The 17,378-nt window shown below is 35.1% G+C and overlaps 1 protein-coding gene across 6 annotated transcripts; it reads left to right on the forward strand.

Moving 5' to 3' along the window:
* On the forward strand, positions 1 to 14,248 carry il15ra (interleukin 15 receptor subunit alpha). 6 transcript variants are annotated; one of them, XM_042722287.1, is made up of 10 exons: positions 49 to 274; positions 4,450 to 4,647; positions 6,338 to 6,367; positions 6,509 to 6,538; positions 6,726 to 6,821; positions 6,900 to 7,103; positions 12,046 to 12,084; positions 13,490 to 13,528; positions 13,622 to 13,685; positions 13,764 to 14,248. In XM_042722287.1, the coding sequence occupies exons 1-10, from the start codon at positions 208 to 210 to the stop codon at positions 13,978 to 13,980; spliced, it is 984 nt and encodes a 327-aa protein (XP_042578221.1). In that variant the 5' UTR covers positions 49 to 207; the 3' UTR covers positions 13,981 to 14,248. The 6 variants fall into 6 exon arrangements, with proteins under 6 accessions (XP_042578225.1, XP_042578224.1, XP_042578223.1 ...); XM_042722286.1 differs by having other exon boundaries at positions 50 to 274; positions 6,723 to 6,821; XM_042722290.1 differs by lacking the exon at positions 6,900 to 7,103 and having other exon boundaries at positions 4 to 274.
* Positions 14,249 to 17,378: the final 3,130 nt, after the last annotated feature.

The raw sequence follows: 17,378 nt of genomic DNA on the forward strand, positions 1-17,378 counted from the left end.
CATTTTCTTGAGGAGCTGTATATTGCCTGCACGCAGCTCGCACGGACTCGGCCAATAGTGAAAGTGAAAGAGAACGTGACGTTTCAACCAAACCGCGTACAAATGTGGCACCTCTCTGCTCCTAGCTGTTATTTCGCATACATTCATGAGGATTTCACGAGGATTTACCCTTCGGCGTTCCCTCTGAATTCTCCGTGACAAGTGGACATGCATATGCTCGTTAAATTGATCTTCATAACGGCGGCATATATGTATAATATCGCCAGAGCAAGCGGTAAGTTTGGATCAACATTACGTAAAAATACCGATTTACATGTTGAGCAAACCTAAACAGCGTTATTGCATATATTATGTTGAGGTTCAGCGTTACTACTTAACTGTGGATTCTGCTATTAATATATCGAATAGCTTGGCTAAAGCACGTTCTCCATGAGGGCCTTAAAGTAAAAAAAATAAAAAAATAAAAAAACGAAACCACGTCTTGGAAAAAGAAACTAGTAAAGGATCTTTAGCTGGGATATGACATAGCCTAGTGAAAAGCCGTTCATGCGCCAGTCCCTAGATTATGGAAATAATAATTATATTATTTGCAGCTTGCTTATATACTTATTTATTTGTCTATTTATATGTTTGCCTTGTTTGTTTAAATACCGAGCTTTTCCATTTTTAGGCTTATTGAAAAATGGACAATGCAGTTGGTGTAAATGTAGGATTTGAACACTGCTGAATTTGAGCCATTACAACAATCGCAATTGTTTTCATCTAAATACAACATTATATATATATATCTATATATATATATATCTATATATATATATATATATATATATATATATATATATATATATATATACTGTATATGTTTGTCCAAATAAAGGTATGCATTTGCACAATGGCAATCCATGATAATCCATACTATAATTCAGAAAAGAAACCTTATGTACTGGTACCTGAGCTGATTGTTCAGAAATTAAATAGTTACATTACAATATTTTTTCTAGATACTAAATTAAGGGAACAGTTCCCACAAAAAAATTAAATGTTTGCTATTATTTACTCTCCTTCATGGTTTGAAACCCATTTGCTATTATGAACACAAAAGGATAATTTTGAAGAATCTTCACGCAGTTCTTTTTAATACAACAGAAGTTTATAGTGACCAGTCTGTAAAGCTCCAAAACGCACCACAGACGTAGTCCATGACTTGTTTTCTGAAACCATACAGTGTATTTTTGTGGTAAACAATTGAACTCAAGATGTTAACAACTAATCTTTCCCTCTTATTATGATTTATTAATTATGATTCATTATGATTCATTTTAAGTCAACCATTCTGCTAATCAAGTTTTTTAAAAGGTTTTTGTTTGTTTTGTTTTGTTTTTTAACTCTGTGGTTAATTATCTTGATTAAGGGAAATTGTGGTGACTTGTAATTGTCAGCATGTGTAAATAATAAAAATAGAATGCATTTGTGGATGGTTTCAGTTTCAGTTACTTCCAGTTAACCAGTAAAACTGAGTCATAACTGAATAAATACTGTAGCTTACAAATTATGAATATAGCAACAGTGAACATAGTTATGGTTTGTTCTATACTATTGAAGTTCAAGAGACAAAGACTGTTCAGTACAGCCTTTCTTTTGGGTTGAGACACAGCATTCTCAGAAATACACTTAAAGGAGGATGTGGTATTTTTGATCTGCTACAGAAAGTTGTCATCAAAAATGACATCTTGTAGTTAAGTTTTTAGTGAATAAGAACCTACATTTTGCTCAGCTAAAGCGGAATAAATACAGTTGAAAAAATAGTGAAAAGGTCAATACATAAGTCAGTTTATTAATACCATCTTGTATTTCTAGGAGTGGTTGATGATGACTTCTACAGATTGCAAAAGAACCTCTGTACTGCACCTCTGTACTCCCCCACAGTTTCTTCCAAAGAATAATCATGTTATCCAAATTCAGCTTATTTCCAATTCAGTGAGATTATTCACACTTGAGTCACTGAACATCAGCGAAGCTGGTGAAATAAGCGCTATATTTTGAGGTGATTTGTGTTTCAGGGCTGTTTTTTATCATATGTCGGTGTCAGATAAATGATTGTAAATAGTGTGTCCCACTGTTTCCTCATTCCATTAGAGGGAGAATGTCGAACACCTCCAAACTGTAATTTTAACCTCTCCTTTTTAACAGCTCTGTGTACTGTCTTGTCCAACAATGTACTGAAGATTTTTTACACCACAAATGTAGTCAAGGATTTTTGTACCAGAACTATTTTATTATATTATTTTATTCTGACCCTTTGACTATTTTTTTTTTAACGCTTGATTTTATGATTTTAAACAAACAGCTTGTTAAGTTTTTTGTATTCATGTTGATCTCATACAGTTTTAAAAAGCTTTTTATAACATTCAAGAAAAGTTTCGATTTTTAATTGAATACATATGAATACACCATGTCTTTTAACCACATAGTAAAACAAAATAACATATTTTCCTTGTGACCAGGAAAAGCAAAGATTCCAATAATATGTCAAAAGAACTGCAGGCTATTTTTTATGACGGCTTTCACACCAGCTAAAATAAACTCAGTCAACAAACTGACTGCCCCAAAAAAGTCCCTTACAATGCTTGTGAAATGAGAGCATAACAACATTTACCTAATGGCTGTGGCATTGATGTCTGGTCTGGCATTACATTGTGACAAGGTCACCATAGAATCTGTGGTAATAATAAAACTAACAATCATGGATCGTTTCAAACTTTGAGATCCTTCAGGAGTATATGCAGAGCTGTAGGTGCTACACAAACCCAAAATCAGGATAGTGTATCACTGTTGGTGGGCCAAGTTTCTGATCACCTAACTGGTGTCATTTACATTTGTATCCACTTACCTGATGCCAGACAGCTGAATTGTATTTGAAAAAGTGAAATATAATATAATAAAATATAATTTCTTAGTAAGTCAAACAAAACTACTTATTTTGAACACTTATCCCATTTGGTCAAAGTTTTCCGTCAACAGGTCGATTGTGGATCTTGACCAGTGTTGGAGAAAGTTACTTTTAAAAGTAATGTTTTACAATATTGCGTTACTCCCTAAAAAAGTAACTAATTATGTTAGTTACTTTTGTATGGAAAGTAATGCGAACGTTACTTTTGCGTTATTTTCGCATTAATTTTTAAATATGAGCAGGGCTTGATTGTTTTTAATATAAGAAGTTCTATTTATAGCAAATGTAAAAGCCCTTTTACACCAAAAAGTGTAATGAATAAATCTCAGGCTGAAGGAAAAGTAAATTCACGTCTGTACAGTAGAATGCAGGAGAAGAAGGTTCAACACTCTTCAGCAATAAAAAACAATGAAGCACAATTGTTAGTTTATCTAAAGTCATATTTGCTCATTAGTATGGTTGAACTGGATCATCAAAGGTCAGTAGCAAAGACATTGGTTGATTCAATGGGATTAGATACAGTTGTATTATTCAACATATTTAATTATTGCAGGTTTGTGTCATATTCAGAGTTTGCATGTCACTGTTTTAATTTATTTTGATGAATACTAAATCTGTTTTTTTGCGAGTGGGATGAATTATTGGACATTCACATTTAGTCTATAACTACATCATGTTCACACAGCGCACAACTCCTCTGTACTTCCGATTTCTCCCAATATGGGGACAGGATACTTGTCAGACAATAAATGGGAAAACAAATTAGCTGGCGTTACTTTTTTAAAAAGTAACTCAGATATTTTCTTGTAAATTAAAAAGTTATGCGCTACTTTACTAGTTACTTGAAAAAAGTAATCTGACTGCGTAACTCACGTTACTTGTAATGTGTTACCCCCAAACCTGATCTTGACATATGCAAATACTGTGTTTCCCATTCACTGATTTATTTCTGACGGCCCACCACAATATCTGCACTGACTGCCACAAACAGGTTTTCCAAAAGGCTTTGACTTTGTTGAGTAAACTGCACTATTTAAAGTAAAAACGCAGTGTAGGTGTTTTTATACGAATGCATCTTAGAAGGGAACTGACTATGTTCAGAAAAGTTTAGATGTCATTTTCATTGCATCTTTCCTATTATGCTTGATAAATTAGCCTTCATAAGCGCAGTGCTGCTTTGCGTACAGCCGTTATCATGAAAACCGCAGTATTTCGCCAGTAACTGCTGTAAAGCGCCAGGGAATGGATTACCATTTTCAATAAGCCCGTCTGCTGTTTATATATATATATATATATATATATATATATATATATATATATATATATATATATATATATATAAAACATATATATCTCCCAGGGGTAGTGCTACCACACATAAATTGCAAGTCTTTGGGAACACTGCAAATGTGTTGGTTAATTTGATTGTGTCCATGAGTTTCATATGTGATATTTATATATTTGTATATTTTAGTGACAATTCTCTTACTTTGTCTCAGGTGTCTGTGGAAAACCAGAACTGCCAGACAACACAGAACCTGTGCCAGACTTATATATTGATAAGAACATTGGTGAAACTTTTCGCATTAAGTGTGCAAAGGGCTACGTAAGGAAAGCGGGAACATCCAGCCTGATCCGATGTACTCAAGAAAATGGCAATGCATACTGGCACTCTGACCTTCCTCTCAAGTGTATACGTAAGAGTCTTGTTGATAATATATAGTTTAGTATATAATGAGCTGTCATCCTACAGCAAAACATTTTGCAGCAAGTTTGAAAAAGTCATAGAGGTTTGGAAAAACATAAATGATTACAGAATTTACACATTAATCTTTATTAAGCTAAGGCTATGTTTAGATATACAGTGGGACTCGAAAGTTTGGGCACCCCAGGTAAAACATTTTATTAAATGTGCATAAAGAAGCCAAGAAAAGATGGAAAAATCTCCAAAAGGCATCAAATTACAGATTAGACATTCTTATAATATGTCAAAAAAAGTTAGATTTTATTTCCATCATTTACACTTTCAAAATAACAGAAAACAAGTCTGCAAAAGTTTGGGCACCCTGCAGAGTTTATAGCATGCACCGCCCCCTTTGGAAAGCTGAGACCTGACAGTGTCATGGATTGTTCTCAATCATCAAGTTCTGTGGACCGATGAGGTTAAAATATAACTTTTTGGCCGGAATGAGCAAAGGTACGTTTGGAGAAGAAAGGGCACAGAATTTAATGAAAAGAACCTCTGTCCAACTGTTAAGCATGGGGGTGGATCAGTCATGCTTTGGGGTTGTAATGCAGCCAGTGGCACAGGGAACATTTCACGAGTAGAAGGAAAAATGGATTCAATAAAATTTCAGCAAATTTTGGACGCTAACTTGATGCCATCTGTGAAAAAGCTGAAGTTAAAGAGAGGGTGGCTTCTACAAATGGATAATGATCCCAAACACACCTCAAAATCCATGGTGGATTACATCAAGAGGCGTAAACTGAAGGTTTTGCCATGGCCCTCATAATCTCCTGACCTCAACATAATTGAAAATCTATGGATAGACTTTAAAAGAGCAGTGCGTGACAGACAGCCCAGAAATCTCAAAGAACTGGAAGACTTTTGTAAGGAAGAATGGGCAAAGATACCTCAAACAAGAATTGAAAGACTCTTGGCTGGCTACAAAAAGCATTTACAAGCTGTGATACCTGCCAAAGGGGGCAGTACAAGGTATTAACTCTGCAGGGTGCCCAAACTTTTGCAGACGCCATTTTTTTGTTTTCTGTTATTTTGGAAGTGTAAATGATGGAAATAAAATCTAACTTTTTTTTTTACATATTATAAGACTGTCTAATCTGTAATTTGATGACTTTTGGAGATTTTTCCATCTTTTCTTGGCTTCTTTATGCACATTAATAAAAAGTTTTACCTGGGGTGCCCAAACTTTCAAGCCCCACTGTGTGTATATATATATATGTGTGTGTGTGTGTGTGTGTGTGTGTGTTCTAACCCTTAGGGAGGAATTCACTAAACAGTAAAACACTATGTTTGTACATGCACCTCAGTGTAAAACCTGTGTCTTATTCACGAACCATCACAATCCAGTTTACTGAGTCAATTAACATTCCTTTTTGTGCAATCATGCCTCCTTTAGGCTCAATACAGACTGTGCTTTACTTACAAAAACTGCCTATAACAATTTGTACTGCACTATTGCCATCAATTAACGATTGAGGGCAACCACGGCTATGGTAATTAGAAATGATAATCACTGAAAATAACTATGCATTGGCAACAGCTCACAACAACCATGACATGATTCTGAAATGTAGAAGTCTGTTTAGTCATCTTAACAGATATCAGATTATCAATGTAGTGATTTTATTGTTTCTACTTTGCAGCTGATCCAAGAAATCCACCTGTGGCCACAAGTAAGTGCCATCTTTCCTAATTCCTCTCTGTTTTTTTCTGTATATGTTGTTGAAAATGATTCTGAAATGTAGAAGTCGGTTTAGTCATATTAACAGATATCAGATTATCAATGTAGTGATTTTATTGTTTCTACTTTGCAGCTGATCCAAGAAATCCACCTGTGGCTACAAGTAAGTGCCATCTTTCCTAATTCCTCTGTTTTTTCTGTATATGTTGTTGAAAAGTACAGTGTGTAATTTATGCACCTCAATACCAAATGGATTGAAAGTATTTAAAAAAAAACACACACATGACCCTTAAGACTTATCACCAAGATAGATTGTTGACTTAAATGTCTGGTATTATTTGCTTTAGCAGAGACCCAAAGTCCTCCTCAACAATTCACATCATCTACCACAGAAAGAACAGCAAGAAAGCATCCCACACTTTACTGCACAAGCTCGCCAACCACAGGTATATTATATTATGCTTGTATGTGCTGATATTGTCTGGGTAGGCCTACATTTACCTTAATTGCATGACACACTCCAGCAACAGGACATATAGCTTTGACAACAACAAATGAAGTTGTCACAAACAAAACAAGAAGAACCACCAGCCAGCCAACTTTGATGAACACAAGAAAAGAGACGGCGCCTATTACAACAACCAATGAGACAACAACCAGCTACACAAGCAGAGAATATGTGACAACAACATCGTCACATACACCGTCAGGCTCTTTCACTACAACAGGTGAAGCCATTTACTACGATGGGTTAATGTGCATGGGGCTAACTCGTTAACACAAAAATTAACATTCTGTCATTATTAACTCACCCTTGTGTCATCCCAAGCCAATATGACTTTCTTTCTTCCACAGAAACCAAAAGGAAAAGTTTAGCAGAATTATAATGCTGCTCTTTTCCATATACTATATAAAGACCAAGAGCTTCCAAGCTCTTTATTTACTCATGTACACATTCAATCTTCCTATAAACATGTCGCAACAAGTTTGAAAAAGTCATAGCGGTTTGGAAAAACAAATGATGACACATTTTTCATATTAATCTTATTGTTAAATCATTGTTTAGGTATAAAAATGTGTTCTAATCTGGGCTCAGACTACAGGAGTCTTAAAGGGGTCATATGATGGGATTTAAATTTTTCCTTTCTCTTTGGAGTGTTACAAGCTCTTGGTGTATGAAGAAGATCTGTGAAGTTGCAACGACTAAAGTCTCAAATCCAAAGAGATATTCTTTATAAAAGTTAAGACTCTGCCACGCCTCCCTAAAATGGCTCGTTCAAACACGCCCCCACATCTTTACATCACTATGTGGAAATATTTGCATAATGCCGTGAAATTCACGCAAAAAAAGAAGGTGTGGTTTCAGTAACCGCAGTTAGTGTTGAGGCAGCCATGCTGTATGTATCTAGGCGAACGCAAAAGCACTTTATTTGGCTTTCCGAAAGTAGATGCATTTAGGAAGCTTTAAGATTACTTACAACAGAACAGCAACGCATTTTATGAACGACCGTTAAACGTGAATCTAGGAGAGGAGGTAATTCTGACTTTGCTACAACAATCTGGCGCTTCTGAATCAGCTACTGTAAGAATGTTTTGTTATTAGTTTAAGTATTTGCTATTGACTGTTTAAATGCGGAGTTTTGCACGTTGTGTATGTGTGTGTGTGAGCGCGCATGTGAGAGAGAGAGAGTGAGAGACAGGGTCACAGTGGAGTCAGCCGTCTGTGGCTTGTGTGCTGCAAACACATACGTGTACAAATGTGACAACAAAAGTCAAAATAAATTAATTTTCCTCTTTCTTTTATAATTAGCTGAATACAGCCATTTTAAAATAGTCACTCAATCTTGTACTCATTCATCGCAATGCACAAGTTATTTTAGTTAAAGGTGCTGTATCACATTTCAGGCTGTCCCCCAGGGATAATAGATACAAACTTTATACTTGTAAAGATAAGACGTAATGCAAGCTTTCTCTTTGAAAACATATATTTAACATTACATTATTTATTGATTCATCAATATAATTCTCTTGTGGCTCCCACTTTACATATAAAGTTGTCTTTAACTTTTCAGAGCCAATACATAACTCAGATGTCCTAAAAAAATTCAGCCAAATCATCTAAATACAGTTGCACATCCCTGCTCTAGTCATTGTTATCCATCTAATCAACAGTATTGTCCTAATTTTGGATTTGTTGGTGACTGATAATGCTTTTAAAAAAGCAGTGCATTGATCTAACACAGCTGAGAGAGAACAAAGCAAGAGTAGATTCATTTCAAAACTTCACTAAATCCAAGTGAACTTAGAATGGCAAATAGCCATTAGTTGAATGTATACTAAACAATTTGCTGAAACATAGTACTCTGCTGTTTCACCCATCCTGTCCAGATCAAGGGACATAGACAATTAGAAGAATTGCGATTTAGCAATTTATTTGTTTTAGTGCCTTGCAAGGACTTCACAGTAGCAACTCTCAAATCATTTAATTTTGGAAGGACTGAGAATATGACAATGTGAGAACAGGTAACAAAGATAGCCTTTCGCAAAGCCTCCATTCACTTTTTACGTATGAGTAATGAAAAAGGTATCTTTTGCAAAACATCAATTCTCCTTTCCACAAATAAATCGTAATCTGCAGATTAACAGTCGGTCGCGACCCGATACTGTTCTCCCGTATGTCTTACACAATACAAGGATAACCAAATATACGAAAAAACGAGCCCCCGATTGTTAAAAATAATTTAGCTCTTTATCTTTCGATGCTCTCTGACTATTCTCAGTCCTTGCATGGGCCCACGGGAAGAATTATGAACATGAAGCCAATTGTCTTGTTCACAAACTTCTTCTAAGTTTATTATAACTTCCATACATAGTTGCATTGCAAGGGGTGGTGCAGTGATTCATCCAATGAGATACAGATTACATATATGTTGTGTATGATAAATATATGGTCTGAACATATAAGGAATAGTTTCTAGCAGAGGGATGCTTTAACCTAAAGGACAGGCGAAACCCAGTGACCTGGGTCTGAGAAGGTCCCCCACTATTTGAACCCTAAGTATCCTAAGCTTGTGTGTATACATTGAGAAGAAGGGATAAGAATACAGTATAGAGAAGGAGAGGGTAAGAGAGAGAGAGAGCACAGACAGGCAAACTTACAAAATATTCTTGCAGAGAGCGTGATATAATCTAACAGTCAGTAAATGTGGGTCGTAACTGCAAACACACTGTGCGATGAACATGCCTAATTTCTGACATTGCCAGAAAATTATCATAGGCTATCTTTGGTCGCAAGACTGTGACAATGGCTATCTTTGAACCTCTCTCACTGTACGACATAGGACCACCGATTAGGAGCCACGATCACAGAAATCGGCATAATTGTTTCACGATGCCAATCTTTTTTCTGGCACAGCTGAAAATCGTGCAGTGTGTCTCGGGCTTTACGGTCATTTAAGACTTTATAACTCATATAAGACTAAGTTTACAAGGTAATTCACCAAACCCCCGCATTTTGACATAATTGTGTGTGTTTTTGTGCGTTGAAGCGATACTGGTGAGCTGTCTGAAGCGTCTCGGAATACAGCTGAATGCACTGCCTTTCAAACTATTCTTCACTGCACCGTTTAGGTGGCGTAACCCCACGTATGTGTTGCCGCATTCTCGGGTTTTGAAGAATAAAGAAGGGAAAAGTTAATCTTCCGAAATCTTCTCAGGTAAAAGGTAGTAGCACCGTGTCTAGGGACAAGCTGGCCATCACTACTCTGACCTTATCAGTCCGTTTGTATCCTATTATAATTGATTTGCTCTTTTCGCTTATGACAGAACAGCTAATCACGATGATTGTCTTCAGAAAATATTATTTTATTTGCTTATGTCAGAAACAGCGAATCTCTTTTTTTCAAAACATTTTACAGACTGTTATGTTATTGCAAAATGTCCAAACGCAATTTCCTCTATCCTCTAGCTGCTTTAGTTTTATGGTTGCACATTGGCTATTGCGAAAGTTCTGGTGTAATCATAGCCAGAGGTGCATTTTGAACAAGGATATGGTTGTTTTTCCAGTTAAAGAAAAACAAACATCAATCAAGACTGATATTATTAAGCTTTTATGTATATTTGTGTCATCAGCACAGATTGTGTGTGTGTGTGTGTGTGTGTGTGTGTGTGTGTGTGTGTGTGTGTGTGCCGTTGCCTGATCTACATAATTCCTTTGATGAATTGGGCACTGTTAGCACATGCAAAACACTTTTACTGGCTGCAGTTCATTTTTAGTGAATCAGCTATTCAGTATTTTTAACAATGAACCAAAGTGTTCCAAGATAACTTTTATAGAATACTGCAGGCTAATTTTCTTTGTAGTTAAATTTCAAATGTTCACAAATTACTTTGATCTAATTTAGTGATAACTGTGGGGATTCGTGTGTAGAGGCCCTAACCGCCTTGCATTACCTGAAGAGTTTTTGTTATATAAAGACCTGTGTGAAACTTGAATTTGAAACAAGACCGGATGCATACCAGGCCTTGATAAGATCTTCCTGTTAGGTACCAAAAATGTTGGTGAATATCTTCACACTTACCTATCACAAAACCCACAATGTACAAAACTAACCACGTACAATCTAGAAAAAAAAGTGACACACAGTACGAGAAGAGAACTGACGTCATGTTGTGTGCAGACCCTGGTAAGTAAAGGACAAGTTCACCCAAAGTTAATTTGTTACCTCTTATCAATGGAATGCAAAATTAGCTATCAAATACAGAATTTCCAAGCTGCCCTTTTTCATATAATGAAAGTTAATGTTGGCCACAGCTGTCAAGCAACAACTAATGAAAAAAAATAAAAATAGAAAACTCCAGAAACCTGGAAGACTACTTTTATGATGCTATTTTGTCAGCTTTAGTCATCTACTGTCTTTGTATAGAAAAGAGCATTTTGCTAAATTTGTTCTTTAGTGTTACACATCACATGGCTGTATTTACTTTGGGGTGAGCTGTACCTTTACACATGGGTGTAAATTTTATCTAATAGGGGACAATAAACAAAAACATTTCTCGTGCAATTTTTCGAATGGGACACAAAGATGTTTTGCCTTAATATGGGGACTTTTTGTACTTACCTGGCATTTTGTTGCATTTAAAATAAAAAAGATCTTGCCATTTGTCTTTTCTCCGTCAATTTCTCTGGCCCTTTAAAATAAATACAATAAAAACTAAACCCTCAGAAAATCAACCCGATTTCCGTCTATGCCTTAGCAGGGTCACATCATAGGGTAACATTTTTTATCATTTAAACCATCATTTTAGAATTCATTTATTTACTTAAAAGTCCACTCATAATGTTTGTGAAATATTATTCAAATACATATTTGATAGTCATTTTTTTGTTTCTGACTATTACAATAAATAGGTCTTTTTGCTACTGCGCCTTTATGAACTCCTTTATCTCAGAACATAACTCATGATATTGCATTTTCAATGTTTGTATGTTAACAAGACTAACACAAAGTCTATGGCCGTGTCAGTTAGCATATGTTGGCTTGCAATCCATGAACTAGAGAGTTGCTCGCCACTATTAACATCTTTCTGACAGAGTTTCATTTATAATATTAAACTTATCTGATGTCCTGCTACTGGCCTCATTTTTCTTCTCCTGTTTTTTTTTATTAGGAGTCAATACATCTGAGAGGACCTCAACTATTTCTGAAGGTAATTTCTTTGCTAGTAGTAATTCATAGGGAAAATATTCTCTAACTTCTTTCTTTATCAATATTCTTTATCAATCATAAAATCAATTATATGGCATTTGAACCTGAATTTCTTTGACTATGTACTGACTGTAACTAGGGCTGCACGATTATTACAAAATCATAACTGTCGATTATTCCCTTAAAATTGTAATTGCGATTATTATTTACGATTATTACAATTTACATTGAATGATGTTTATACCATTGTTTGGTGCAACTGCATGCCGTATTTTTATATTAAAATAAACAAGCTGAAAACACTCTTAACTGAAATGTCAACTATACATTGGATTGGTTTCTTCTTTAAATTATAAAAAAGTAAAAGTATGAATGGTATTATAATGTTATACTAAAATTAAAATTATGGGAAAAACCCTTAAGATAACATGTAGAAAGAAAAAAACTGCATCTTAAGCATGCAGAATAACATAAGATTGACTTTGAACGATTAATTGTCGCTTTGAATGATTACATAATTGTGGCATCCAAAATTGTAATCACGATTAGAAATTCGATTAATTGTGCAGCCCTAACTGTTACCTGAAATTCGAAACCAGTAAAAACAGTAAAACAAAATAAAGCCGTGATTGCAAGCTTCCTACATTCCTGTCACTGCCTCGCAAGATGTAATAATCCATCTTAAACAAATCAAAACTCTTATAATATCTTTCATTTTAGGGGGCTGTCAAGCTCCCAAAATGCTGAAAACTACCATAAAAGGAGCACTTTTAGTAGTACATATTCATGTACTGTAAGTCTCCCGAAACCATATGGCAGCTTTTTCATGAGGCAGATGAAAATTCAAGTTATTCATTAAAAATCTTCCCCTTTGCTATAGCTGTTTACACATGCACTTATTAAAACATGAAAAACATGATTGGAAAATTCATACATGTACACTACACTTTAGAGCAGTGGTCTCTAACTCAAGTCCTGGAAGGCCACAGCTCTGCAGAGTTTAGCTCAAACCAGCTCCAAAACTGTGCAGAGCTGTGGCCTTCCAGGAATTGAGTTTGAGACCAATGCTTTAGAGCTAAGATTTTGTCGAGTTATATGGTGGAGGAAAGATGTTCAGTGAACAACATCTTTCGGTCTGTTCCTCACACAAAGCTGCTCGATGGATTCTGAAGACTTGGAATGTAGCATAGAAATCATATGGGCTATATTTTTAAGGTGCATAACTTGTTTTTGGTGCTCTAAAGCCTGATCACTGTTTATGATTTTCCATTCAATGAAAACATACACTCTTCATCATGTTCAATGATAGAAAGTCATTTTGGTTTGGAACAACGTGAATGTGAAAAAGTGATGACAGATTTTTAATTTTTGAACAAACTAACCTAATTAAAATCTCTTTCATTTAGGAAGAAATACAGGGGCAGCCTTTTCTAATGTTTCTTCATGTGAGTGCCATTTATTGCTGTTCATTTCTTACACACAAAAATATATTTCTTCACTCTGTGCTAAGTTCCTTTTTTTTTTTATTCAACATTTAGCAACAGTAGGTGGAGTTACAGGCATAATTCTCCTTTGCCTGGCAGCAGTATTAATTTTCTTGTGGTATGTTTTAAATCTATTGTGGTTTGAAGTTTAGACTTTTTGTAGCCTCTTTTTTAATTTTCACTTTCTAACCCACAGGTTAAGACATAGAAATCATAGAAACCACACTGAATATCATCCCAAACCAGATCCCTACACTTCCTACATAGCTGTACCAGTCTGTGCATCTGAACACAGTTCGGCTCAATCAAACAAAGCTGAAAACTCAGCAGAAGACTCTGTCATTGACAAAAATCCAGGCATCCCCCAAGGTGCGGACACTTGTGACGAGCTCCTCCCACAAACAGACTCCTGATAAGCCTTGTTCAGACTCTCAGTCCAAATCTATTTTTTGTGCATATCTGATTGGAATCTGATCATATTTAGCCAATGTGAACAGGAAAAAGAAATCACATGAAATAACATTTTTACAAATCTGTTTCAAGATATTTTAATGTGTGGCCTATTCAGAACACATTTCTGGAAATCTGATTCAGGTCTGATTGGATTTTGCCACTTTCTCATGCCATGTTTAATGTAAATACATCAGATATTGTTTGTAGAAAACAGGCCAAATGTCTTTGCAAAAACAAGGTTGTGTTGATTTGAAGTGCAAGTCGAGCAGAAATGTACTGCTCAATATACTGCACACCACTTTTAATTGAGACTGGTAGAGACAGTGGCATGGTATAAAGCCAGTGCCTCATAAAATATGCAATAATCCAGTACTAATACATAATAATCCAGAACAGATCATGCAGATAATCCAATAATAATACTGTAGGTAATAATCCAGAGCAATGGCAATAATGTCATGTCTTACAACATCTTTATGCAGATAATGCAGATATTCCTTAAACAAAAGAGCATCATGGGACAAAAAAAAATCAGATCTGAACAGTTGGGATACACAGTGTGGACAGTCATTTAGATCAGAGTCCAGTCAGATACACAAAATACTTCACACTCCATGAAATACACCACCCTAAATGCACATATTTTTTCAAAATCCATCTAATGTACCTCATCTCACCCTCTACTCTTTTAATGTTATCATAAAATGAATAAAGTTTTATATTGTTTTTAATCCATGGTCTTTGTATGTATATTGATCAATGACAAAACACACAAGCAAGTTTTAGGTCAGTGTTTCTCAGTGTTTTTTCTCAAGTAGTCAAGGTTTAGCTGGCTAGTGTTAGCCCCTTCTGGTTGATGCTATTAACTACACTATGTGGCTGCAAAAAGAATCTCTCTACACTGGTCATTCAGTGGAAATAATTTGTATACAAACACACTTGTGACTGTACATTTTGAAACATTTTGTAATCAGTATTAAATTATTGTGCATAATGATCAGGTTTTGGAAACAGATATATTAATACCCTACACGGTAAATTATTTTTTTGATTTTAACAGTAAAAGACTGTAAAAATGCTACAGTAAAAACCTGTTAAAAGTTAGTTTCCATACTATATTCGCTGAATAAATATAATTATGTTTAATATAATTTTACAGTCAAATACTGTTAAAAAATGATTTTTAGATGAAAAATAGAAAAAGTCATTGTATAATTTACAGTGACAAACCATAAATTGACACTCCCAGAATTCCTCGCATGACACTTCATATTTGATGTTTTTTTTTGTTGAAATAACATGTTTCTTCTTAGTTTTTTTTTTCTTATTAGTTGTGTACATTAAGGTTTAATTGTACATCTAATGTTGTTAAATTAATGTTTATTGCATTATTTCAGTATCATGTATGTCACCATGATTGGGTTTAATGTTTGTGTGAATGACACTGTGCACCTTCTATATATAAGTATTGCCCTCCTCAGCTCATAAAAGCTGTTTGTGATGAGCTTTGGTTCATCATGTGAGTTTCCCATCACCTCCAGTTGTTGGTGGTTATCAGTGCATTACAATGGTTCAAAACAGATATTAGTACTTCAATATGTTTTATTAACATTACATCAGTTAATGAAATATGGTATTTTATTGTGAATTTAAGTTATATCTGTAAAACCTAAAATGTTGCTACCATATTTTTTACGGTGAAATTCTGGCAACCACAGCTGCTGGTAATTTACCATAAATCTCACAGAATTTTTTTTTTTTTTTTTTTTACAGTGTAGGCAAGATATCTTTTGTCAACCATCTATATTTCTTTCTAACAACAGTTCAGCTTGAATTAAGGTTTTTATTTGGAAGCTTCTTGTTCAGATGATTTGTTCCGCTTAAATATCAAATTCATCATGATTGTGCTTTAAAATTTCAGGGGCTTTATCACATGCAGTAAGCATCAGAAATAGTTTCGAGTTTCAAGTTTGTTTTATTTATAGAGCACATTTAAAAATGGGAAGCACGGCTGACCAAAGTGCTGAACAAACAAAGACATAGAACGCCATGACAACCCACAGATTCATACCATAAACTCAATACATTAAAAGCCAAAGAAAAGAAATAGGTTTTAAGAGATGATTTAAAAACATTTAAAGACTGTGCTGAACTGATATAGGCTGGAAGGCTGTTCCACAGCTTAGGGCCAGCAATTGCAAAGGCTCTATCCCCTCTATGCTTTAACCGTGATCTAGGGACAAAGAGAAGTCTTTGATCACCAGACCTCAGATTTTGTGTAGGATTGTATGGATAGATAGATAGCTCTGTGCCAGATTTTTTATAGATTTAAAAACATAGAGAAGAATTTTGAACTCAATTCTACGATGCACAGGTAACCAATGCAACGATTTCAAAATTGGAGTAATGTGATCAAATTTACGTTGTCTTTTGAGGAATTTAGCAGCGGCGTTTTTTACTAATTGGAGACGAGCGATGGAAGATTTAGAAATGCCAAGATAAAGAGATCTGCGAGAAGCGAGATGTAATGAGTGCATGGATAGCAATCTCTAAAGTTTTCACAGAGAGAAAAGATTTAATTTTGGAGAGAAGGCGTAGCTGAAAAAAACAGGAACTAATAACCGCATTTATTTGTTTATCAAATTTGAGACTCTGATCCCAGAAAACACCTAGGTTCTTAATACAGGAAGAAGTAAAAGGAGCAAGGTACTCCAGGTCGATACTTCTGCTCCCTGAATTTTCACTGGGGCCAAAGTCTATAACCTCGGTTTTTGATTAATTCAGAAATAAAAAAATTTGAGAGAACCACGTTTTCACTTCATCCAGGCATGCAAAAAGAGATTCTAGAGCAGCATGTTTATTTTGTTTCAGAGGTAGATAAATTTGGGTATCATCTGCATAGCAGTGAAATGATACACCATGCTTTCTGAAAATAGAGCCCAAAGGAAGTAAATGCAAAGAAAATGAATGGGTGCGAGAATAGAACCCTGTGGCACTCCACAGGAAAGTTTAGCAGGCAACGAAGAAAAATGACCTAATCTGACAGAGAAACTTCTCTTTGTTAAATATGAATTGAACCAGCTAAGAACAATCCCCTGGATGCCCACAAAATGTTCTAGTCCAGATAAAAGAATTTTATGATCAACTGTATCAAAAGCTGAGTTTAAGTCTAAGAGAATTAGGATAACAGAGTCACCAGAGTTAGTCGCCAACAAAGTATCATTAAGGACCCGTAATAAAGCAGACTCTGTGCTATGCAGAAGCTTAAAACCAGATTGGAAAGTTTCAAAAATATGATTTGCACTAAGGAAAGACTGTAGCTGAATAAACACAGTTTTCTCCAGTGCTCTAGTAATAA

This window comes from Cyprinus carpio, chromosome B4, assembly GCF_018340385.1.
Source record: "Cyprinus carpio isolate SPL01 chromosome B4, ASM1834038v1, whole genome shotgun sequence".
NCBI lineage: Eukaryota > Metazoa > Chordata > Actinopteri > Cypriniformes > Cyprinidae > Cyprinus > Cyprinus carpio.